The sequence below is a fragment of the Leuresthes tenuis genome, unplaced genomic scaffold (genome assembly GCF_036924035.1).
Source record: "Leuresthes tenuis unplaced genomic scaffold, fLeuTen1.0.hap1 SCAF_15, whole genome shotgun sequence".
Lineage (NCBI taxonomy): Eukaryota > Metazoa > Chordata > Actinopteri > Atheriniformes > Atherinopsidae > Leuresthes > Leuresthes tenuis.
The window spans coordinates 19,084,234-19,111,033 of record NW_027325369.1 but is presented as its reverse complement, the minus strand read 5'-3'; the positions used below and the strand labels follow the sequence as shown (position 1 = coordinate 19,111,033).

Here is a 26,800-nt window from a genome sequence, read left to right as displayed (position 1 = left end):
TGACCTCCATTGACCTAAATCGAATGGCCACATGTGAAGGAACTATATGACAGAGTATGGCATTGCTAACAATCTTCTCTAGAATTTTATGTCTCGTAAGGACACTCTCACATTGTTTGAAACTTATTGGTATACGTTTCATCTTATGAATATTATCTGTCCAAAAATATAGTAACTATCTACAGTCTATTACTGTATATTGAACAGTAAAGTGATGTCAACGACAAAGCTGCCGTAATATATTTATATGACAGGTAATCCATGGCATTTGTATTCAACAAGAATGGATTTCTTTTGTACATACTTGGGTTCACAGGCAATAAATCTATTTCACATTAATACCCAACATGAATGGCGTTTAAATGACATGAAATTGACAATATTTTTGTGTTACAGTGGACTGGGACATATATACTGATCAAACAATAAGAATAACAACATGAAAAGATTCATCTCCACAGGCAAACTAAAGCTTTGCCAACATTTATGATGCGTGTTGTGCTGTTATTAAGGAAATTTATTGGTGGGATAATTTTCTCCTCTATAACTCTTTTTATGATTTGTTATAGCGCATGCACACAATCACATGTGTAATTAATGATTAAAAAACTTACGAACCATGTTACTTTGCAGGATGCATTTGCTTTGTTATTTTGTTGAAGATACTGCAAGTGTGTATTTGTGTTTGTATTCTGGCCACTCAGCCTGCAACCTTGGCTGGCCTGTTCTGACACTCAATTTATTGTCTTGTGATTTGAGGCCTTAGTTTCTCATTACCCCCAAAGTTTTCGTGTCCTTGTGCGGCAAAAATTAGCTTGTGTGTCTGTGTAAATCACCTGTCATATGCACATGCTCCTTTAAGAAAAGGCCAAGGGTGTCATTTGATTCCTTCTGCCTTGCTTTCATATTTATGCGTCTCATATTCACGTCCATTGGCTGTGTCTCTGTTGGTCGATCCATCAACACTTTTTATCCCCATCATACCAACAATACAAACATAAAATGCTCTTTTGCGTCAGCAAAAGGCTGTCACAAATAAACACACCTCTTTATTTGTTTAGGTAATAAACAACATAAATTAAAAGTGATAAGTGACTAAATTTGCATCAGTCATGTCCTATGGGCTTGGGTTTTAATGGAAATTACCAGTGGGAGAGAGGCTGTAATATAAAGTATAACCCACAAAATTGGAAAACATAGGTGATATATTAATGAGTTTACAAAACTGAAGGACAACCAGACCCAGGGGGATGTCTGCTGCTTTTCTCCAGGGCAGGTTCATTTTTCAAACAAACATGTCAAAGGAACGTTTTGAAAACTATATCACTCATCCTGTCAAATTTAATTTCTAGCGGTGAAATGATAATTTCCCAAATTTATTTGCAGTTGTTTGTTATTGTGATGCAGAAGAAGCATTTTGGATCAACTGCCCAGGGTCTGAGGGTGACTATTACCCTTCCAGCTCCAACTCTGTATCTCAATAAGCTAAATCAAGTTTCATAGAACCATAGAAGTTTTCTTTGTAACCATGTTACAAAATACAGAAATGTTTCTATATGGTGTTAGTGCATAAGTTTAGTAAATAAAAGAATAAAAAAACAAGGAAAAGGGATTAAAAGGTAGAGGTGTATGTAATAATGTTTGATATAAAACTGAGAATATATCAATAAACACAGTTAAATCAATACATAATTGTATACTAGATCAACAGCATATCCATGCATTTGAAAAGGGATCCCTGTATTCAGACCGCACTGCTGTTATCCCAAATTATGTATATCTGCTGTGTAGATTTAGCCATTTATTCAGGATGAATAAAAGAGAAACAAAACAAAAACAAAAAAGGGAACCTAGTTAAAAGAGATGGGATGAAGAGACGTCTTCCTCAATTTTGTACTCACAGACAGAATCAGTTGCCTTTGGCCTGCTTAGGGGTAGAAGGTGAGAGAAGCACACAAAAGCAGTGCAATTATTCTACTCTGGCACAACAACAGAGAGCAAAAGGAGCATCAAAGGCTTTCCTCTGAGCAAAACAGGGCTCCCTCAGAGGAAAAGCACAACCGGTGTGTGAACACCAGTGTATGGACTTTTGGTCCTCTCTTGAGACAGAAAAGGCAAAGGATGAGTGTGCGTAGAGCTGAAGTGCCTATCCACTTTGATTACGTTATAATGAAACATGCACTGGTTTTGGTGTTGGAAAAAAAATGTAAATGACTGTAAATATATTACATATTTGATTTTTTTCCCCAATGTAAAATATGACAAAATATTTTGCATGTGACTTCAAAGACTTTCACCCCACACTTTTTTTAATAACATGTAAAACAAGTGCCTATATGCCTATCTGATGATGTCTTCCATTTTAGCAACAAATAGAATGCATGAAATGTACTGCATTAGAGATAAATTCACTTCACTGTCCATCAGGCCAGCCTAGACAATTAGTTCTATGCACTTTTATGGCTGTGAAAGAGACATGTTTTCATTTATCTAGCTCTATGTATATTTATTTCAATTGACCAATATTACAGTTTGTTTATTTGCTGAAATGAATATTATATTGTATCTTATTAATATTCAACACTGTTTATATATATATATATATATAAATAAAGGGATTATCTAAATTAACTGAATATGGTATTTGATAAGACAGAAACAGAATATGTACAGATTTTCTATCAGGCATATCAAAGGGCACCTCCTTTGAAGTGTTGGGTCTTTCTTCATCCCGGAAGAATTGCAGAGTTGCTCTCACATGTTGTTGTGTACGATCATCGGTTGCTAAGGGCAGTTATCACATTGTGGACCATCATAGTCGATACTCGTAGTGTCATTTGACTGCTAAACAGAATAAAACAAGATGAAAGTTGTTGCGTTGATAAGGTAATAGCGCCTCTTTTCTTGCGCCGACTAATAACGCTGTCACTGATGTTTTGTGCTAGCAGAGCAGCAACCAGAACACTTTTTTCATACTGTATGTAAATTAACGCATAATAGACAGAGGTACAGCTGCAAATCCGTTTTTAATCACTGTCGCAACGCATTCCCAGCTCACGAACAACATGCACATCCATCCTCATGTCTACTTCTACATGCTAATGATTTAAACCGCCCTTACCCCTGTGCCTGTTTCTCATGTTCCGGTCCAGTGGGGGTAAAGACAGCTGCTACAACATGATGCAGTGTGTTGCTGCTGGGCATCGTGTCGTTGCTCTGGCCAACCTACGCCCGGCTCACACAGGTGAGGAAATCGCGCTGATGTAGCTTAGCTATGATCCGCAGGGGCTGTGTTTTGTGGGTCAGCCAGCTGCACTTCTGTGGATGTACTTCACTGTGTCACAGATATGTAGTATTGGATGATTTTCACAGTAATTAGATGAGCATGGATACTACTTTTTTTGGTTGTTGGGAAAGTCTGACCTTGTTTTGGGTCAGAAGTTTTAATTTTACACATGTACTGTCACGAACCTCTGTAGCTATTCCTTTCTTTTTCTGTAGTCTCTGGTGATATTATACCAGATAATGCTTTAATCTTTTATATCAGGCTTTAATCTTACTACATCCACTACATCCAGTGAATGTTGTAAGTTAACTGTGAGGTGAGTAATTGAGTAATTGTGCTTGCTGATCAAGTAATTTCTGTTCTACTAGTTAATTTTGTTTCAACTCAAGGCTGATTTAACCTTTCTGTGAGTCGTTTTCGGTCTGTGGCAGCCCATTAAGACTGTATGGTCATAAGTTTTGGTCACTTAAAGCATTCCAGCCTGCAGGTCTGCTTTAATGAAATCTTGATACTATAACGGCAGCTTTTTCAGACAGAATCGCCATTTAAGTAACTTAAAGACAATGTCTCTGCTGTAAATTCAGCTGATATGTTTGATGATTTCCCACAGAGAAAGTCTGAAGTGGCAGAATGTCTTGAATGTTTTCTCACACAGTCCACAGTGTCACATACATCGGTCAGTAACTCGATTTGGCTCCCTTGCATGTATTCTGGGATAAGGAAGGAGGTCAAGTTAAGTGGCCCTGTTAAGCTGTAACTAGCTTAAATCGACTGTGTGTGTAACTGTGCTGAGCGGCTGCTGAACAGCTCCACTTGGGCAGTTCAAGGGCCTTCTGTGGAATCTGTCCGAGGAGTGTTCACGAGAAGCGGCCACGTCTTTAACTTTAACCAAGCAGATTTAATGTTGCTGCGCGGTGGTGTGGTGGTTCGCACCGTCACCCCAGGATTCTTGGTTCGAATCCTTGTTAGGGCCTTTCTCTCTGGGTGCTACAGCTTCCTCTGACCACCCATGCATATGTTAGGTTGATTGGTGAGTCTAAATGGCCCTTTTCCTGTATTTTTCCATCTTTTTTTTTTCATTTTATTTATAAATACATGAATAATGTGTTGTTGTTAGACAGAGCTTGAACATATTTTCCTTCATGCCACAGATGAGTTGGACAGCTACATGTACCAAACAGTAGGCCACCAGGCAATAAAGCTGTATGCTGATGCCATGGACTTGCCTCTGTATAGGCGCACCATTCAGGGTTCCAGCCTGGACACGAGCAGAAACTACAGGAAGACAGAGGGGGATGAGGTGGAGGACCTTTATCAGCTGCTGCACCTTGTCAAGGTAGGTCTGTCAATGAAAGGAATTTTTTACCACATGTCAGTGAGTAGAGTTGCTGCCTGACTCGTGGGTGTCAAATCCATGTTCTCTGGCCAGAAGGCCTACCAGAGGATCGCTGGTCTGCTTATTATTTTTTATTTTTTTTGTATTTTATATCTACTTTATTTATCCACATTCAACAGTAATGCTTCGTAAATCATCAAAAACTGTAGGATGCAGCATCCCTGTGGGAATCTGCAGCATTAATCCAATAAAAAACTAAAACAAGCAAAAACTATAGTACATTTATCTAAAACTATAACAAGAAAAAGTGTTGATAAACCTCCCCATACCCTCTGAAATGGAACTAGTCTGATTTTATAACCTATATGCTGCCCGACTCTTTCATTGAATTGTTACAAAGATCGTGGCCAGTGTAGCTTCTTCTTATCAAACTTCTGTATCTCCCGGTCACCCAAAAAAGATATTTTCTACCAGTGTCATCAGTTAAAGGATTTATTTGATAAACTATTAACAGCTAGAAAAAACTTGCTACCAGGATTTAGTGTTAAGTTGAATTACTCCTGCATGCATACATTCAATTAGGGCCAAACTGGCTCAGGAGCTCTGGGCATTTTCCACGAGGAAGAAGCCAGTAACTGCCACAGGGGACAGTGTGCATCTTTTTGTAAAAACAGTAATGTGTTGATGTATATTGATATGGCAGAATACCTAATAAAGCTGCTCTCACTCACTTTTTTTCTGTTCCTTTTGTCTCACGTCTAATCATGTCAGAAGTTGCTATGGAAAAGCAGTCTGTTAAAACCACATATCAACTCGCGTTCACTTACAGCATTGACAGACTGTCGTTCTGCTCTAAAGAAAATCCAGATTTTTACAGCCGCAGCCTCTTCTGACAGAACAGCAGTCTGATAACTTAAAGTCTGTGCATTCATTTTGGCTACACTTACGCATGTCTGATACTCTTTTGCAGAGAAAACGAGAAGCGGCAGAATGTGTTGACCCGTGTTCTGACACAGTTCACGGTGTCATGGCATTGGATGCAAATGAGTTAATAGGTATATTTTCCTCTTCTGCATACATACTGGGACAAAGAATCAGTCCATTTAACTGACCGAGTCGAGCTATAACCACACTGATATTCTCAAAAAGCCCCTACTAAGCAAGTAGCACTGGCTGACCTGCTTTACACTTTTTCTTTGGCATCTATTGTGTCACGCAACCAAGCTGTTTGTGAGAGTAAAAAATCATGTTAGTGCTTTTAGTCTGTCTCATTTAGTACGTTTCAGCTTTACTTCTACAGTAAATTAGTGTAAGTTTTCTTTTTCACCTTCCTCTGAAACAACAGTGTGCCGGTTGTATCAGTTAAAGTTTCATGTGCAAAGTTGGACAGAGGTGCCCTTCAACAATAGGTTCACAGGAAAAATTCCATTTTTTTCTTTCTTTTCTTTTTTTTTTTTTATCTCACTTGACAGAAGATCAGATGCAAAAATTAATCACTGAATTAATATTTCATCAAACAACACTTTTCCAGGACTCTGGGAATATATTCATTTGATGCCAAATTATGTATGAGACCTCGGTGGTCCGATGTTGTACAGGTGGCTGACTGACAGGTTTGAGATAACTGTGTGTGTGTGTTTAACTCACCGCTGGCACTGCCTGCCTATCTGACCGCCTGCAGCCAAGAGGAGGCTACCTGAACGGAAACTTCCAACAGCAGCTAGAACTCTCCCTGCTGTCAGCTCAAACGGGGTGTGGGGATTGATCCTGTGAAACACTTTAGCCCCTCTGCACCCCTACACAACTTCTTATTTTAGCTGGGAGCATCAAAATTTAGGAGCTTCTTATGGAATAGTGGACAGGGGTTTGTTGTTGAGAGGGGAGCTGGCTCGATGTGGTGGAAAGAAGGGGAATCTGGGTTTGCGTGGTTCTTTTTGATGCTCTGCGTGGAGACACGCTTGTCCGGAGTGGAGGACTGCTTCGGGGCTTCGGCGTGTCCACACACACAGCCTCGGTGGCAAGGGCCAGTCAGCCTGCCTGGGGGTATTTCGCGCCCTCTGCCTGTCGTATTTTGCCATCTTCTGTATAAAACTGCCAGCTTTACACATTCAGCCACATGTGAAAGATCCTGATTTAATCTTTTTTTTTTTTTGCGAGTATACACACTCTCGGGCCCCCTTTTCTGTTTTTTTTTTTTGGCCTCTCGTGATGATTCACAGTTGAATAGCGAAACATGTCTGTTGTATGTGATGCAATACCATCTCTGCCTGTGGTCATGGCTCTAATTGCAAAAGCCTGCTAATTTCCCATTTCCAGGGCTTCTCTGGTCTGACCTCACCCGTCAGACAGGCCATAGATCAGGGCAGTTGGACTCCCACGGGGCCCTCGCAGGCTTGCAGACCTCCAGTTGTGTCCCCGTTTACCCTTCTCACCGTCATCAACAATCCTGCACCATAAACAACAGGCTTCCTCTATTGCTTAATGAGTGATGGCAACCATAAGAACACAACTTGATATCTCAGATTTCAGTTCTCCCAACCGCTCTTTTCTTTTTTCTTTCTGTACTCTTGCGAATCAGTAAGTTGACTAACTGCATATGCATAGGTGGTCACTTTTTTATTGATTTATTATTTAAATGAGTGTTTTTAGATAGAATTATGTCATTGAATCTCAGATATTTGCTTAAAGTCGTAGATCGTGGCCGCTTTTAGTCAAGTTCAACCCTGTTCCCTGGTTTAGTATTTTGTTTGTAAAACAATAGAACAAAAATAGAATTGTGTTCATGAAGTTTCTGGTGTTGTCAGGTCGTGAAGGAAGTGATGGGGAAGCGAGACAGAGCGGGGGGAAAAAAACACTTCATTTTTTTTAATTACGAGTTGTTAAATCACCATTGCTGGAAAACGAAGAGTTTTAACATGAAAGTGTGACGCTTTGAAAGATATTCACTAGCAGTTTGAATTAATTAGAAGTTACATGATTATATTTGGCGAATGACACTTGAGTGCAGATGAAACATTTTTCTTTTTCTCAGATCCAAAGTTGATGAGTTTTAAGTGGATTTTCTGCCCTCCTCCTCCTTTGCAATGCTGGCACCAAACTCGTAGCATGAGCCAACAGTGCCATCTATGGATCGTTCCCATTAGCTTCAAAAGCAAACGTGTCTCTGAGAATGTTTGGAGCCATTCAGAAGACTCAAAGGAAGAGATCATATTCTTCAGAACCATTGTTAATAGAGATGGGAAAAAAGCCTAATTATGATAGGGGAAAAAAAAAAAGAGCTATCCTTTCCCTGGCAGTGGTTATAATGGCAGGATGACAATGTGGCTCTTTCCTTGGCCCCTTTGCTCTCATCGCTGGCTGTGCATGGCAGTGTCTCTTTGAAGTTTGTAACCTGATAGACACGCAAGCCTCACCGTACCCCATCCCATCCCGCTAGGTGCTGATCTTTGAACCAGCGCTTCGAGGGGGAGAAAGAACCGTTTTGGTTGAGGCACATTTTTCGGTCAAGTGCTTGTTTTAATTGAAGAAATCGCATGCCGTGTCATCTGCTGGGCCTCAGAACTAAATTAGGATTTTAAGAATCGCGTACGAGATAGGTCTGTGTAACTGAATGAAGGTTTTCGTGTTTTTAAATGATCACATGGACGTTTGACATGACATTTTCTGAGGTGTTTGTCCATACTTTGTTGTGCAGTTGGTTTTTGCTTTCCTCTGTATGATCAGCTCTCATGTGTGATACAGATCAACAGTGTCAGTCACCCCTGGCTGTAACTCCAGTCCCCTCCCGCCGCTCCCCCCCGCCCCCCTCCCTCCTGCCGCTGCCCAAAGCCTGCAAAACCCCTCATATTAGTCATATCACATCCCTCAAGTCCTTTATCCTTCTTTCTGTGCTCTGTGATCTGACACAGTGGCTCTTTATGTCCCGTGACCCTGCCTGTGTGTGTGTGCTGGCACGCAAGCTCCTGTGTTCAAGGTCAGGTCAAACTGGGCCTCTGTTACATGATAACAGGTCTATCTCTGTTCTCCTTGCACACCTCTGTCTTTCTTCTTTCCCCCAGTTCACCTTCTTTCATCGTTCCCGGTTGGACAGAGGTGCTCTTGCTGCTCTCATCCATACGTGCACGCTTCAAGGTGGCCAACGTGAATCATTAGATTTGAATGACATTTTTTTAAGAAGAGGTATTTGCTGAAGTAGAAAAAACCCTAAGTGGCAGCGAGCTTTTGAAAAATGCATCTGCATCCTCAGTCACTTGGTGTAATATTAAATAAGATATATGAAAAGAAAACAACTTCCTCACCGCAACTCAGCAACCTTTGAGCTGATGAATAAAGACAAAGACATTTAAGCTCATTAGAGTGATGAGGAACAATAGATGATATCTACGCACATGTTCTATTCCGCCAGCTCTAATTAGCAGTGCTGTAACATCTCTGTCATACTGAGGCCCAGCTTCGAGAACGATGGAAATGTTACTTTCAAATCTAATTTCCCATCTTGTAATACATTTGACTTATCAAAAAACACTCTTTTATTATGTTGTATAAGCAGTATCACAGGTCAGTTAACATCCAACATCCCTTTATTTAGTTTTTCTTTTTCTCGCTTTGTTTTTTGAGAGATATCTGGGAAAAGTCGCGGAGAGGTGCACTGAGACCTTTGGCCTTTGTAGATGAAACGTTCCCCTCCACTGGTGTGTTTTAAAACATCTTGTGCTTCGTGAGATAATCCTTCTCTTAAACTCACACACTCTTCCCCTTTTCCCTGTTTCTTCTGACCTTTATTAAATGCAACCCCCTTCATCCTTAGCCACTACCACTGCTCCATTATCGACATCTGCACACAAGAGTGGAGCCCTCTGAGATCACAGAGGCAGTCTGTCCACAAGTCCAAACGTTCTTTTTCATACTTCCCTTCTCCTTTCTCCTTCCTTTCTTTAACGCGCACCTTGTTCTCCGCTGTACTGTCGTCGCGCTTTCATCCGGACCCTTCAGAGGAACGCTCTCGTTGCGAGTATTCTGATGGAGGTGCATCCTGCTGTGAGGAAAGAAGGGAGAAGAACCGAAGGGAGAGGAGAAAGAAAAGAGCAGTGAGGAAAAGAAGAAGGAGGAGGAGGAGGAGGGCAGGCGGAGGAATCTCTAGTTGAACCAGGAGCTCTGAAGTATTGATTAGGCAGCTGAGGTGTTGTGAGACAAGATGTTAAGGAGGGGTGTGAACCATGAAAGGGGAGGTGGTGGAGGGGGGGGGGGGTCAAAATCAAACACCGAGCCCTTCTCTGATTACCGGCATGGTGCCGCATTAGACGTACATTGGGGGCTCAACAGGAAAATGGATTTCTTTAAAAAGCTGCTTAATACATAAATCATGACCTCTGGGGTCACAGTGAAGGTTTAGGAGATCAGATCAATAACAAAGCTAATGCAGGCTTGTTGGAGCTGGTTTGTGGTGAAGACAGAGCTCTAAACGGTGTTTTACAAGCAGTTTAGGGCCAACCGAGAGTCATTTGTGTAAACTTTTTTTATTACAACAATTGCCCTAACTTTAGACGGCTTTACTCGAGGATATATTACAGCAGAAGCAAGTGTGTATTCCTTCAAAGAGCTGCCTCCCCGTGTTGCCTCCCTATGTGATAGCCATTGTTATCTTTTCCTTTTGTCTGAGATTCTTGTATTTTTGTTGGTCGACACAGTGGCAGTGGGGTTGAGATTGCAGGCTTGTTTTGCACATGAGGAAGGATAGCATTAGTGCTGAGATAATGGCACTGTGTATTGTTCGCTGGCCGTGTGGAAGTGGTGGGACAGGATCTATTAGATGCAGGCCCATTTCCCACCAACTGACGCTAGCAGTCCCCACAAACATTAGATAGAGAGTCAAGCCTTAAGCCTTTGTAATTTGTTTGTATTTTTCTGCTTAATGTACTTTGCTCAATCTTGTTTAGCGATGATGGAAGCTGATAGCCTTATCTTGCCTTGCCAAGGGCATGAGCCACTATAAACCGCTTGGTTGAACATTGTCCCCAAGAAAAACGTGTGTTTTTATGGTCTTTTCTTCTGGTTTTATTTTGATGCTGAATGAGTTTCAGCTATATTATTTACATTTGAGCAATTGGCTAATACTGTATCTTCGGATCTGATTTGGAGGTAATATCCTCTTGAGTAAAAAATATTGTCATCATTTCTCTATTTTGGTATATTGGTTTTATTAAATATTCAGGGAAATCTGTGCTAATTTCGTATAACTAAACAAACTAGTTTAACAATTTGTTTCCCTTCTTGTCGTCAGATGTTTGTCATGTTTTATTCATGACGCTTTTGGGTGACTTTCTCAAAACAACTTTTGATCATCAAAGGTCTATTGTTTCATTTTCAATGCATTATGCTGCTCTTTAAAAAGTCCCTTTTCAGCTTTGTCTGAAGCTATAAAAGATTTGCAAGCATTCCAAAGGGTAATGTACTGCCCATGTCAGCTATGTTTTAGTCTCTGGCCATCAACAAATGTGGAGAGATAATCGGCCATTTAAGAAAGACAGTAAAATGTAGGAAATTGGGCATCAAACCTTTTAGATTTAACTGGTATGAACAGCTGGCCAGGCCAGCTTAATATTGTCTGCCTCATAACGGGCAGCTAATGAACAGTGTTAAGTCTTTCAACTCCCTGCCATTTATCTACTCAGAATTAAGAGGACTTTTATGTTTTGTTTTGTGAACCATTCCCCTCGAGAAATATTTGTGGTAGGCCCCATCACCTCCTGCAGTTAAAGTCATAACCATCAGTAGAAAAACACTGTCTGGAGTCTGGAGAGTCGGTCAAACCAGCATTACTGCTATATTTTCCTCTAGCCTCTCTCTGGGGAAATGGAGGGAGGGGGTGGACATGATGTCTGTTGGAGCTATGGAGGATGGAGCTACGATGCCAAGAGCCTGGAACCTGACCTCACCAGAAAAACATTTACATTTTGGAGTGTGTGTGTGTGTGTTTGTGTGTGTGTGCGTTGGCCAGCGCATCTGTGTGTGTAAACATGGGCATCAGTACATGTGCGTGCATGCACCCTGTGCACTAGGTGCTTGTTCTGGACCATAAAAAACAACTGACATGGTTTACTTCTCTGTGGCATGAGTCTCGCTCTTTGATTCTGTCCCTCTCACTTTTCTGGAGTTAGCTTCCTGTTTGAGATGCTCAAACAAACTCTTACCCAAGCCAAGTGGGGAACGTTACCGTGACAGAGTTGGGACTATGACTTTGTTTTACCCCCTTTATTTGTAGGAATGTCGTATCATTCCTCTGTGAGAGGCGAGACGCTGAAGTTTGGAAGAAGTTGGATGATTTCTTGTTATTTATGTAGAATATTGTGTTTTTAAGACCTAGTTATGACTGAGCTTGTTTGCTTGAATCGAAAGTATTCATGAACATCAATAAACAACCTTATGTCTCTCCTCTACTTCCCTGCATTTAGTTTTCCATTCGTGTTGATATGGAAAGCCTCCTTGTCCTTGGCCTGCTGAAACTAGGGCTTTGTGCTTTCTTTGGCTAAGGCCCTCTCCCTCCCTGCCTGACAACTGGCTGGGCCTGTGTTTACGTAACCATATATATCTTAGAGGAAACCCGTGAAACGTTAATCTCTCTACGTTTTTAACCCTGATGAATTTCTACATTTTCCAGCTGTGCGGCATGGCATATTTATGCTCGGGCTCTATTGCTGAAAACAGTTCTGTCATTGTAAATGAATCACTATGGAAGACTGTGTATGTGTGCGTCAACTTCAGGCTAGGAAACTGCACGAATACAAACTCAGCCACGCACTGCTGTAGTCGCACCTCCACAGATAAAAACCTGCCTTTTTCCATCCTTTGTCGGACCCCAATCGGTGCACACTTGCCAGTCACTCGTCACATTTCTGTGGGTTGAGCTCACGTCCCTCACTCATCGCGTTGAAGAGACTATGTGTCAAGTCATATCCTCTGTTGTCTGGCCACACCTGCACAGTGGCCTCAGCAGAGGATAATGCTCTCCCCCTCGTCTGCTTCCTCTCTCCCTTTCTTGTGACTCTGACCTGCCTCATCTCAGGAACCGTTTGAGGCAGTTAGACTCATGAGCGGCTGGCTTAGAGAGAACTTTGTTTTTCTTGTGTCAGCGCTGTATGTGGCTGAGAACTGACATGTGTTGAGTCATCTTGCCAGCCTGTCCACGAGCACAAAGGAAGAGCCCATCTTTCAACAGCTGCTTCAAACGCACGCCATCGCCAAATTACCAAAGAGAATTCTTCTCAAAGACTTTAAGAACAAGAATTCTCCCGACGTTTGTTTTACAAAGACATTTGCCATGCCCGCATGCCTATTTGTTATTTTGTCATGATGTATCAGACACACTTCATCGTGCTTTATCCTCATTAGATATTCTGTTGTCAAGATACAGTGGCGGTAATTTCTGCCATTATAAACAATACCCTGTGTATAATTTCTTTTGCAACTCAGGTTGTCAGCTTCGACCAAACAGAATGGTAATGAGGAACAAATAAGCAGTCTCCTCCGACTTACCTCACACTAAGCTTCCTGTCAGTTTGGCATGTCTGAGCTGTTAGGACACCCCATCACGCCCCGGGACTATGTCAGCATTACATTAAACACTCTCGCTTGACCCTAGCAGGCCCTATCCCCTGTACCGCATCTACTTTATTTGCCACAACAACCCCCTCTCGATGTTACCACCTTGTCTTTGAACAAGGGAGAACAATCCTATTACATTACTACGGGCCCAGAGCTGAGCTGATGAGGAGAACATTAAAACCATGTCACATCCAGTCACTTACTTGATGGGTTCAGGAAGGGAGGGATGCAGAGGAGGAGAGAGGGAGAGCTATGTTGAGGAGAAGGAAGTGCAGGGTTGGCTGTGGGGTCAGACACCGTGATGTTGCGATTACAGCAATGGAGAGTATGTGATTGCACCCCAGTGCCCTTGAGCAAACTGTCATTCAACGCATTTTGATTAATTTCCTCACCTTGTCCACTTTCACATTCCCCTGTCATCACAGACAAGCACACTACGCGCAGGGAGCAATGATATAATGCAATGTACATGTCAACAACTCTGGAGCTGATAGGAAGAGGATTCTTTCACGGACATTTATGGCTTTGTGTCTGGAATGGCTCAGACCTGGTTGCTCAAGGCTCCTAGTTGTCAGAACAGACTGAAGCAGGCATTTTAGAAACCCACCATTTTGCAAATTGGAGCTTTGTATTGTTAGGGTGTATAATTAAGACCTCATTGTGACAGCCATTGAGAGAGAGTTAATGAGGGTTCTGCTGTATTCCATATGAATATGAATATTGAATTTTAAATATTTTATGGCTTTCTAATTGCCTTGGTTGCTGTTAATGGTTTCTACTTTTGAACATTGCCCTGAGTGAATATGTGGCATGGATAAGTACCTTTTAAGGCTCAGAGATGATAAAAATAGCTGCATTTTTCAAGTTTGAATTTTTTTTCTTCACGATCTGTCAATACATCTTTAGGGCAGATAGATTTCTTGACTGAAGGCATGTCTGTGACTGTGAATACATTCGAACCAGTCTTTTACTCCCTTACAAAGATGAATGTATATATAATTAGAAAGTATATCACGCACACTACCTTGATATAGAGTTTAATGGCCGTATCGTTTCTTTGTGGAGCATGTCTGCTGGCCTTAATCTTCTCCACAGCTGACATCTTAATAACTCAGCCCTCTCCATCCATTTCCACAGGAGACATCCGGATGTGGGGGAAGGATTAGTTTAATGAATTTGACAATTAGTAACAGAAGTTAATGACTGCATGGGGCTAAGTGCCCTGATGGACATGGCTGGGGGGACTAAGGACTTCCATTGCTCTGGGCCATACATCCTCATTAATAGCTTCTCTGCCTACTGGAGAGGACGGGGGAAAGCAGGGCATGCCTTTGTTTAGTCTGCCTCTGACAGAGCTGTAGAGGGTTTTGCACTGTTGCACAATATCGTGCCAGAAGTAGTTCCTCTCTGGGCCTTGGGTTCTGGATCAGGTGGTGTTTCCTTTAAAGAATAAGGCTAATTTCATGGATTTTTTTTTTTTTTGGGTGGGTGGGGGTGGTGGTTGGGGGGGTCATGGAAGAACAGCAAGCTCTCTCCTCAGATCATTTGTCAGCAGTCTAAAATGAATAGTGTTTTTGAGGTCAAAGGCCTTGTGAAGACCTTTGCCTCGATTTAACATCACATTACCCAGATTTCACCTCCTACGCAGCCAAAATGTAGTTTAGCCGGATAGTTCCCATAATGATTTTGTTATTATTGGTGTCATGAGTTACCTTTTTGCTTTGTCAAATAAATTGTTTAGCCACTATAAGATCAAAGTCTGTAATTTCCAAATTATCTATCACTGCAGATGTATATAAATACCTCTGCTTTACACTAATTCATCATACATTCTCCCACAGAGGATGAGAAAGAATGGCTAGAATTTGTAACAACACATCCCAAGCAGCATTAACCGCCCCCTCATTTTTGCCTGTCTCCTGGTGATAGCTATAATAGCGACAAAAACATAGCCACATCCAAAAATAATCATTTCCCAAAGCAGTTGCCAAATGGTCTAGTGGCGAGAGTCTCCATTGCGAAGAGAGGGATTGTGAGAAATTTGTCTTATGTTATCATTAGGTGCGAGTAGGCTGTGTGGGGGTATTAGGCTGTGTGATGTGATGCAACGAGAGCCAGAAAAAAAAGAGGATCCATTTAATTAGACAAGGCAGAGTTGAACCTCACAGGTCCAAGTACCCACAGTAGTCTGCCTCCAGAGAGAAAGGCGAGAGAGGGAGACGGAGACAAAAATACACAAAGAAGCTGCTGTTTGTTGTTGCTCCGATGCTCTGATATTCTGTCAGGTCCTGCCAAGTTTAAAGCCAAGGGACTAAATTAGTTTTGATGTTGCACACTCCTTCAACACTCCCATTTGTGAGTTTTCTCTCCTTTCTCTCTGTCTTTCCTTATTCCACTCCGCACCTCATCATTTGCCTCTTTAGGGAGTGACAGTTGCATTTAGGGAAAAGGTTATCATTGTATTTGAATAGAGTGTTGGCCTTGAGGCTTACCTAGAATTACATGACACTGCCTGCAGCCAACTCTCCCCCTGCACTGGGTTGAAATGTTATCAGTCTGACTTAATTACTGTCATTGGCTAGTGGAATTGACTATAAGATACATTCCACTCTTGGATACATTGGAGAGATATTATAACTCGAGTAAAATCCCTTCTTTAGATGGTGTTTAACTTAGGTCAAAGAGTTAATATCTCGCTTCATATTTGTCTATATGTGTTTAGCCTTACACCTTACATCCTCCGCTGCACAGTGAGCGCCACACACCGATATATCGCCACACAGCACATCCTTTATCTGATTAGCTGGCACGCCTACGTGGAGTTGTTTGTGTGTGTGTGTGTGTTTGCGTGTGTGTGAGGAACGGTGCGTTTCAGCTCAGCATCAGGCCCCAGGCAGGGCATGGATTTCATTTAGGAAAGTATCAAAGGTTTACACGCTGTTCGCTTTAATCAGCATGTTTACCAGGCAGAGAAAAATTGCAGGAAGGGACCACAGGGAGAGGGAGGGGCAGAGGGTTATCTTAAGGACCAGTAGCCAGGGAAATTGATAATGGCTACAAGGTAATTTACTGTAGACTTGTGCATCCCTCCACTGCTTCTAGCCTTGCCTCTTATTCTAATTACAGGCCATGTAATGTTCTAATGAATCTGCAGGTGTGTGCGGGTACTTCTGTGTATTTATGTGTGTCAGCATGGAGCCCTTGCCGGCTTGTGTGAGCGGTTGTTTGTGTGTGTCACTCTAGATCAAGCCTGTTTTTGTGTCACGAGATTGAATGCTTCTCAAGGCTGTGCCAGTATCTCACGAGCACGAAGTTGTCCCGCTGTTTCTGAAAAATGAATCTGATATGAAAAGCAATTAGATTAGCCTTTAGCAATATTAAAGATCCGTGCCACTCACAGACACAAAGTTCAGTTGATGCATCAAGTTGTCACTGCGGCTTCATCTTTGGGCTGGCTGTGCGGGGTATGGAAGCTGTGGCCAGACGCACTCGTCTCCTGCTTGCTCTAGACTGCTGATAAGGTCCAGAAAGTGCCTTTGTGACTCAGCAACACACACGATCGTATGGGCTGGACCGGAGAGGCCTTGAGTGTAAACGTACCCACAGGATTGCGGTCCAATGAAAGGCATGAGCTCTCAAGAATTTGTTTTCTTTGTCTTCTTCACTGACGTGTGTATGTTTACACGAGTTTGTGTGGTTTTTGTTTCAAAGATACTTTTGGATACCAGCGCTGATTGACAAAGACATTTCTCAAGAATACTGTCCTCACCATATAATGGATTATTCATCCTTTAGGTTTAGCTTGATCACGTGTTTTATATTCTTCCCCACAGGAAAAGGAGGGTGTCGAGGCGGTATCGGTGGGGGCCATACTGTCCGATTACCAGAGGGTTCGTGTGGAAAATGTGTAAGTCGAAATTCTCAAGGTTCATAACACTCTTTCTGTCTGAAGCGAACACGCAGACAAACACACACACATTCTGCGGTCCACTGAGGGGAAAGAGTGTGTTCTTAGCTTTGACTGAGCTTTGTTTACACACGCACATATACACACATTTTGTTTTGTTTATGCCATTTTATTTAGGATTTAGATTTTTCATGGCGTGGTTGTTTTTTTTAAATTTCTTTTTTTTATGTAGCAATTATTTAAAGAAAAGGAATTAAGGGGTTTTCAGGAGATTTGTTGGATTTTGGAAAAAAAAGGGCTTTCCCGTTAGGGGTGAGTCACAGCTTTTTATTCTCAGAGAGACGGAATAGTTTCCTTGTGATGTGGACACCCACTCGCCTGTTTCATTACGTCCCGGTTCTGTTGCCGGGTAAATTATTGGGGGAAAATGACTGATGAAGTAAACCGTAAAATACAGTCCGTTGACAAACTGCTTGAAAGTTGTTCTCACCTTTTATAGGATTTACACAGTACATCAGGAAAGCTTTCCTCTCATTAAAAAAGTGCTGCTGTCAGTAAACTGTCGTCTCCCCAAACGTACTCTGGAGACACTCATACATGTAAACATTTTTTGGACAGCAGACAGTTGCACACAGTTTGGCTCCAGTTACCTGCTGTGATTATGTCTTTTTCACACAAGTTTACTCTATGTGACAAAGAAGCCACAGCTTAGGATGGAGTTTTTTTTGTGCTTGTCTTCTTGAATGAAGCCGCCGGCCGCGGTGGCAGGCGGGAGCATGTGCTCTGGGCCTATCGGGTTGTCAGTCTTCCTGTAAATGGAGGAAAAAGGGCTTTCCCGTTAGGAGTGAGTCACAGCTTTTTATTCTCAGAGAGATTATTAATCCTTTAAGTTTAGCTTGACAAAGTGAAGATGCCCACTGCCCAGCAAAGTTTTTCTGAAGTTGGCAAATATTCACTATTAACCATTTTGCATCCCTTTTTCACCTCTTCCACAGATGTTTGCGGCTTGGTTTGCAGCCCTTGGCCTACCTGTGGCGCCGAGACCAAGAATCCCTGCTATCGGAGATGATATCGTCTGACCTACACGCTATCCTCATCAAAGTGGCCGCCTTCGGTGAATTTGTGTTTCTTCTTTTGTGTAGAGTCAGCTGGTGAGCAGTCTGACGTCCCCTCACTTCTAGTCAGCCTTTTCATTCTCTTCTTTACTTCCTCTCACGACGCCATGTTGGTTAAGTTGTATTTTGCATTGGAATAGAAAGGACAAATTTGGATAAGTGAAAGATAGCAGGGGGAATGGGGGTATGTAACTGGAGAGAAAAAGAGAGACAGGCAAAGTAATGCCCAAATCATTAATCTGTGGCTTAGCAGTGGTGTTAAGACTTGCGCCAGCGGCAAAGGTATTGAAGCGGAGAACAATATGAAAAGATAAGAAGCGCAGAGGGAGGAGGTGTGAGGAAAGTGTGCCGTGGCGTTGGGTGGGTGGGTCTGTGGGTGGAGGGAGTGTCGGCAGCTGAGAAATCATCACAGGTGATCGTGCCGCACATTAATGCAAGCTGTCAATAAGCGATGCGTGTCCCCATTGTGCATGAGAAACACTGCTTTCTCAGCTTATGCATAGCTCCGACTCCATGGTCCGTGAAGTGAAGATTAAAATCTGGTATCTCTCATTTACGATTTTCAACTGCTTCAGAGCAGAGGGAAGAGGTTAATGTGGTGTCACATGCTCTCTACTTGCCTGTTTTGGAGCCCGAGGACAAGAATATCAGATTACTGAATAACAGAGGAGACCCAAAGGGAAAAAAAAGTTTCTTTTATTCTTTTTTTTTTAAAGTGCATGATGTTAAGAGCCCTACCTGTATCTACTGCATAGTGCAGCTGGATCCTCCTTGAATGTGCCAGTGATAAATGATTATTATGGATACAAATGGTTCTTTTTACTCTCAAACTACTCATGGGGATAGATCATCACGTAGACACTGTTTACGTGCTGTAAAGTGCTTGTTGTCACCTTTGGAAGCAATCAGTCAAAAAGGGGTCCACGGCTGACTGATGACCTGTGGAGCCGAGTAGCATGTGAGGGATATTCTACATATCTCTCAACACTGCTCAAATAACCTCTTATGAATGCACTAGCTAAGTCATTTATCTTTGATACTTTAGTTGCTGGTGCCATTTCTCATTTTTTAATGGCTTTGACGAAGGACATTTCACTAGTAAATAATGTAACTTGTCATATGCCCATCAGAGGCGGGATGATATCAGTGTTATTGTTCTCCAGATGTTTTATTTTCCATGAGAATATAGGTATTGTTTAACTATTCTAACAAAGGTCTTTGGTTTTTTTTTTTAAGGTCTCTATTACATATGTAAGCAAAGTAGATCAAAGGAGGTTAGCGTTTAACATAAATGAATCAATCACGATGCCAAATTATCCCTCTGGAAAAGTATGCTTCTAAAGAAAAACACCCCAACTTAAACACCTCCGTCACCCTGTAACCCTGCTATCTCCACCAAGCTTTCTGATCTAAACACAACTTTGTCTAAAAGCGAATTCTCTACATTTTTCGAAAGATTATAATTAGAAAGGAAAACCACCTCAGGTGCCTTTCAGTGTGTGTCTTGGCGTCCCCACTGTAGGTGTTTGTGTGAGCATGTGTACATGTGTGTTTTGGCTACAGGTAAAAGGAGCAGATCGTATCAGCCGTGACTTCTCACCTGTCCCAGGGCAGTAGTAATTAGAAAGGAGAGAACTGAATAGGGGGGCGAGCGCCCACGGCATTTTAGGCAGCACTCATATAATTGCAGCTTTGGTGGGAGCAGGTCTGAGCAGTGAGGTGTGCTGTTTAGGGGAGATTGGGTGACAGAAGGCGGCGTACCTGCTGGGCTTTGGTGTTTTTCTGTGTGTGTGTGAGAGAGAGAGCAAGTGAAAGAGATTTGGAGGGATTTACCTGTGCAGACCACATGAGCAGAAAAAACTTTCACAGGGCAAAGGTTAATTCTGCATATGAGCTGACAACCACAGCAGCTTATGATATTCTGTGGTAGTTGGAAATGGAATAGATGTTGTTGATCTTCTGAGTCATTTTGCGAGCATTCATTTGTGCGCTTATGGCAGGAAAAAAGAAAAAAAAAACTAAATTGGGGAAAGGGAGGGGGGAGATGCCAAATCTCAAGGAAGGAAATAAATTTAGCTGTGTAGGTCTCCACTAATGAATGTCAAAAAAACTGCTTCTAATTAAAGGAAAAAGCATTCTGTTGTTGGGAAACTTGTCGTTTACAAATGCAGCACCTCTTTAGCTAACGGTGCTAATTGGCGTCTCCAAAAGCTAGTTTTAAATATTCATGTAATTAAATAACTGATTGATTAGTGCAGGTGTGTATCAGGGCACAGGTTCAGCAGTTAATTGGTTCTGAGCTCCAGAGATAATTGGCACACGTGAAATCAAGGTCCGTCTGCCTGATCTTTTCCCCCTCACATGAACATAGCCTTTGAGCCTAAAAGAATTAAATCTACATCACCTCAACTCTTAAGGCATACATTTAGTTTTAATTTATACTCAAAGGACAATTAATAGAAAAATTACAGAATTCTTTTTTTTCTTTCTGTAATACATATATATAAATACACACTGTGTATATATATATATATATATATATATATATATATTCTTATGATATATTACATATTTTTTTCAGATTACTTACAGTCAAGTTTAACTGTTGGTAAGTTCAGAAATGTGTCGAAGACAAAGTGGCAGTTGGATAATAAAAACAAGTACAGAAAATAATTTTTTGTTCCTCTCAAAAATTACCTTGAAAAAGCTAAAGGACGTGAAGAATTCATGCGTTTGTCTAATGGAGCCTGTTGCTTTGTGTTTACAATTGCAGGGAGAAAGGGAATTAGTATAAATTTAGATTAAAGTGACAGTTGCTAATTTCTCTTTTTCAGTCATCTGACAAGTACATGAAGTCTTTCTGTTTGTTTCAACACTAATGTGAAATAAACAATTAAGTTTTATCATGTCGTTGAGAGGTGACATAAAAGACTTTTTTTTTTTTTTGCCACGCATTAGTTTGCGACCCCTTTGAAAGCTGAAGAGTTTGCAATTCATATGAATTTAGTTCTGGGAAGTTAGTTGTGGCCACTTCAGGGAGGTCGCAATTATCCAAGTTTCTTTTCTTTCTTTTTTTTTTTCTTCTTTCATTTGTTTTTCTGAAAAAAAATGTAATCTTGACGTGATTGCTACACATCTCACGCTGCCTGTTATTCTACTCATTGACACTGAATTTCAGATAAGAGCTTGAGAAATTTCCCCCTAATCGTATCGTTCTTTATACCATGACTCATCCCTCCCCTGCCTTCTTCCTTTCTGCTCTGTATGCGTCTGATTGTCTTGCAAAGATTAGGTGATAGTGAACAGCTTTTGTTTTGGCTCGGATCTTTCAGAACATTGTTTAAAGGCAGCTCACCTACCAGGGAGGAGATGCTTATTTCACCCATTTAAAGGCTAAAATGTTACACATCATGAATCCAATTTTCCCTGCCTTTTCTCTCTGAAGGCATGGATTAAAGCTGTCAGCTGGCACGCCAGATCTTAAGACAACCTGCGGATGTCTGCGATACTGCGCTCGGCTCGGCTCGGCTCAGCTCAGACAGTATCTAGAATCTCCCAGCTTTTAATTTGGCATTAGGCTTAGTAAGCAAAATCACAAGCAGTTTCAATTAAATGGGTAACTCGGGGCTGTCAGTTTACAAAATCAGCTTCTTCAAGATGAGAAGGCTGATCATGGTTGTTACAAGTCTGGAAGGATAGAGAAGAGAGATGCATTTACTACCGAGGAAGGTTATGTTGTGGAAAGGAACAGTTTTTATTAGAAGAAATTTGAATGATTATAGAATTTTAGCAACAAAGAGTTGCTCAAATGTCATAGGATTGTATCTATATGGGGCCATTTCTGTTGTGTGTTAAGCACAGATCAACCATAGCATCAAACCCACCTGCATGATAAAGTGCAGGTCATTTTGCTGCCTAAACAGGTCTTTATTGTTAATAAGTGGTGTTCAGAATGGGGAATCTTTTAGGTCCTTAGGATTGCAGGATAGGGTCAATGTGGCTTGGACCTGTTCTGGCTTATCTCACAATTTTGCAGTTATATTTAGACATTGCAAATTTTAAGGCCCAGTTAGCTGCTTGGGCTTTTTTTTTTTTAGCAGCTGAACAGTTTCTGTAGTGTGTCAGGGTGACATTTTCCTGCTGGTGAGCTCTCCTGCTGAGGGTCCGATTCCAAATACTTGGTCTACAACAATATTTGGGTGGATAGTAGTAATATACTGTATTCCAGTAATACACTGGAATGCTAGACCCCCAGATTTCTGAGGAGAATGTTTCATTTCAACAAAAGGATAAATGTTATTCACTTCACAATTTTTTTTTTTCCCTTTTAGGTGTACAAACTAGCTCTCTGGATTTGCTGGTAAACATTGTCTTCCTCCTCAATTTCCCCTAAATACCGACAGTGCTTTTAAGAAATGCACTCTCTCATTACTGGACTCCCCGGTTTTAAAGTTCACTGGATTTAATTGGAGTTTTATAGGATAATACAAGGTAAAAAGCCCTTTTAAAGGAGAACCATCCCTCTCAGTCTCTCCTAGGGAAGCTTCTCTCTCTCTCCAAAGTGTGGTCTTACAGTCTCTGGCGGCAGACTAATGGCAGCTTCTAGTGGGCTTATTTGGGTTTAATGTGGCATAATGAGGTTAGGTAATTGGGTTTAGGTCAAGTTGTAAAACAGGTTCAGAGGAGACAGAAATGTGAAGATCATGTAAATGAGTGGTGCGAGATCGCCGACGGCTCACACCAGTGGCTACTCAGACTTTGCAAAGCGTGCATTGTACAAGTGCACACTCATCCCACCTACCTTTATGACCAAATGGTTTGAGTAACCTTCATTAAGACAGGAACATTAATTAAGAAAACACTCATACAAGTGCTAAGTGGTCTTGATAGATATATTTTCACATTAATGCCATCTTTGTATTATTTTATCACTCACTCCTGCCGTCCTGGGTTTCTGTCGTCCCCTTTCCCGCCTTGTAAATATCAAATCTTGTGTCATATATTATTTAAGAGCTGGGAAGTTAATGAACATATTAAAAAAGAAAAGGAAAAAAAAAAACCGCTGCATCCCCTCAGCAATTTGGATCCAATTATTAAAATTAGTTAAAAGGCATGACTAATTAAAGAGGATATTTAAATTGGATTGAATTTTAATGCCTTTTTTTCACCCTTCTTATTACCTTTGTGGCAGGGTTAAGATGAGAGGATGTTGAGATTAGATATTCTCACACTAATTAAGACCACAGATCCCCTGGGAAGAGAATAAGGGCCTGCTCATTCTCTCTCTCCACACCCTGTCTACCCTCCTTCTCACCCTCCTTCCCGCTGCTGTGGCCCTACGTCTCTCCCCCGTAGTGCTGGACCATGGGGGCCCGGAGGATAGACTCTTCTGGGATTAACATGAACCCGGGATGGGATGCGACATCCCTCCTTCACATCTCCTCTCCATTCTTTCTCATCTCCCATCCATTGCTCCCCATGGGGCCACAGATGACACATTAACCTTTGAGGTTGTCAGGCCATGAGAGAAGAGAGATTCTCACATTAGGATTAACTCTGTTCCTCTAATTAAACACATGAACATGCCGATGAACTGGACCACGTGATGTCTGGGAGTAGAAGAGCTATATTGGATTTTCAGAGAAATTATTAGGCCAATTCAGCAACTTTTTTTTTTTTTTTTTCATTGCAATGGCATCACTGTCACAACTACCCATCAGACCGTATAGGTCATAAGTTGCTCATTAAAGATCATGTCAGTCACGTAATAGGCAGTCGCAGAAAAATCAAGTGGAAAATGTTGAAGAATTAAGGCTATCCTTCACCAGTGACCAACAGGATGCACTTGTTTCGTTCGAATAACTTTGCCCTCATACTTTAAGATAACAATCAGTTGTTTTATGCTAAACGTGGTGGCAAAAGCAAATAAGTACATGGTTGGGAATTTCCTCAAATTTAGCATTTTACATTCATGTCCTGTTATGTTTTGATTGTTCTATTCTTTGTAGAGAGCACCTGGTACTCGGGCTTTTTTGGGAATGGTGAAAAATGTGCAGTAGGAAGTCGTAGGCTGTACTTTCTCTGTGAAAGGAGTAGTAGGGTGAGGTGGAGTTCAGTGTGGTGGCCTGAAACATGGGTGTGCAGAGGACACAATCAGGTCTTAGTGTCCCAAAGGTGTAAACCCCCCCTCAATGCTTAACAAACTGAGTAAAGTGGTTTTGTCTGTTTGTGTCTCTTCATTCATGCTGATGTGAACACGACCCCAACATCAGACCGATCAATGTGCTAATCTTTCTTTGAGGAGAAGAAGTTTTGATTTTGAATCCTTATTAAAAGGGAGGGATAGTGGGGTTTTCTTCCTTTTTTTTTCAGACTTCTACTTGGTTGGTTTGCTTTACTTGTTTTTGTTTTTTTTTCGTCTGGGGAGTGGAAACCAATGAGGCTATATTTTGGGAGCGTGGCACCACTGGGTAAGCATAGAAAACCTCACGCCACCCTTCTCTTCCCCTTCTTCTTTTCTCTTCCATGCCCATGAGTCACTTCCATGCACCATTTCAGAGGAAGGGGAGGAAAAAGGCAAATAAACAAGATCTCTTTCCAGCGTTTACGTTCTCAAAGGGAACTAGATATAAGAGGGGGTTGATGGTTATGGGTGTGTGTAAGGGGGAGTCTGTGGTCAGCAATTGAAAACTGTTGCCCTTACCCAGAGAGATCTGTGTACACTACTTGCAGAGTCAAACAAATAGATCCAGGGTGCAGGTTTACATGTCTGTTTGTGCGACTGCCCGTAAACCTCCCTGCCTGTCATCTTCAATCACTCTTCTCGGTTTCTGATCAGACCATTTTTTTTTCTCTCTCTTTCTCTATATATTTGTCTGTGTGCAATGGTGTTCGGTTCTGTGTTTCTGTCTGTTTATGTTGCGTTGTGTGTGTTCGTATGTGTTTTCCACGCGGATGCCAGGCCTGGATCCCGAGAAGCACTTAGGAAAATCCCTGGCTGACGTGGAGCCCTATTTGAAACAGGTCATGGACTGGTAGATACTGTGTTTAACTCTTGGCTTGAGCACTTCAGTAATACTTTTGATTTTGTACATTATGTTCATGTTCAAGGCTGTGAATGGTTGTAAAACAATTCTTGGTTATTTATCTCAATTCAAACTTTGACCTTTTGTATTCCAGTCATAGTTTTCTAACCGCCTTATTTTCTATTGTAAGAAAATATCCCCGCTTCCCAATTCACTTTCTTATCCACTGAATGATTTAACCACTGTTTAGCAAATGGTTTGGATAGTTTTCTCTAAAGCTGTAACATCTGCCTGCACAAATTACAAATAGCAACCAACCTATTACCCCACCACCCACCCTTGAACTCCAGGGGCGGCGAAAAAATGGAAATGGGCCACTATAGTCGGTATCTGGTTTGTCCCTTCTGGGATACTTAAATAACTTGGCAGAGGGGTGAGAAGGGTTATTCATCGTATTGTAAATTGATTTACTTTAAGATGGACTGATTATATACACATCTATGATTTCTAAGAAAAAAAAAGGACCCCATTTCTTACATAACTTTTGTTCAGTAAACGTTCTCTCATTTAGAGTAAGATGGACTGTAAGGCAGCATATGCTTTAGGACAAGGGCTACCGTGTGATTGACAAGCTTGGTTCTCAGTTCATTGGGCTGCTGTGTCCCTTATTTGTAATGATTAAACAAAAGATAAAAAAGAAGAGATGGTCAAAATACTAAGCTTGAATCTTTAAAAGTGTCAACCAGAAACAAGTGGCTGACAGCTGACGTCTTGCCAGCTGTGCCCATCTTGAATTAGGGACACTGTGATTGAAAACGGAAGTTTTGACTTGAGTGACAGATTTTTTTTTAAATGTCTTCTGTTATTCTATGGTATGCTATTAAAATGAGGCATTTTATTTTCACTGCATAGCTCTCCCAGAAGTACGGGGTCCATATCTGTGGAGAAGGAGGCGAATATGAGACCTTCACCCTTGATTGTCCTCTCTTCAAAAAGAAAATAGTCATGTGAGTAAGGCAGAATAACTCAGTTGCACTCCTTGTCAGCATGGCAGCAAAATTCTGGAAAAGTAATGGGTTTTTTTTTCCCAAGAATTGATGGAATTTAGTTTTTGTGCATTTCTACAGTGATGAAGCAGAGACGGTGATCCACTCAGCAGATGCCTTTGCTCCAGTTGGCTACCTGCGCTTCACCAACACACACACGGAGAACAAAGACAGCGTGAGTCAAACTTCCATGAGTAACTCTTGACAAATTAGATCAATGCGATTCAATTCTCCATCAATAATTTTCCAAGCGAAAGTTTGAGCTGCTTTGGGGTTGATTACTTTAAACCTGCTCTTGGGGCAAAACAAATATGAGAACAAAACCCTTTGGTGTCTGGTAACTTTGTCGAAGAGAGGAGAGACGCAGCGTTGCAGGGCAGGGTTCAGATCGACCTCCAGAGGGACTTTCGAACTCACTCTCACACAGTCTTGCTCTTGGTCTTTCCCTTCATCCCTCGCTCATGCTCCTCTAGCCCCACATGGC

The 26,800-nt window shown here is 41.6% G+C and overlaps 1 protein-coding gene across 2 annotated transcripts in view; it reads left to right on the top strand.

Annotated features, from left to right (window-relative positions):
• The first annotated feature begins 2,753 nt into the window (after positions 1–2,753).
• dph6 (diphthamine biosynthesis 6) overlaps positions 2,754–26,800 on the top strand; it is a 54,168-nt gene continuing 30,121 nt past the window's right edge. For both annotated transcript variants that reach the window (XM_072365451.1, XM_072365450.1), the window contains exons 1-8: positions 2,754–2,886; positions 3,153–3,244; positions 4,438–4,622; positions 17,057–17,130; positions 18,126–18,244; positions 25,207–25,268; positions 26,183–26,277; positions 26,398–26,491. In XM_072365451.1, coding sequence (XP_072221552.1) covers positions 2,864–2,886; positions 3,153–3,244; positions 4,438–4,622; positions 17,057–17,130; positions 18,126–18,244; positions 25,207–25,268; positions 26,183–26,277; positions 26,398–26,491 — 744 coding nt within the window. In that variant the 5' untranslated portion in view covers positions 2,754–2,863. The remainder of the gene's footprint in view (positions 2,887–3,152; positions 3,245–4,437; positions 4,623–17,056; positions 17,131–18,125; positions 18,245–25,206; positions 25,269–26,182; positions 26,278–26,397; positions 26,492–26,800) is intronic.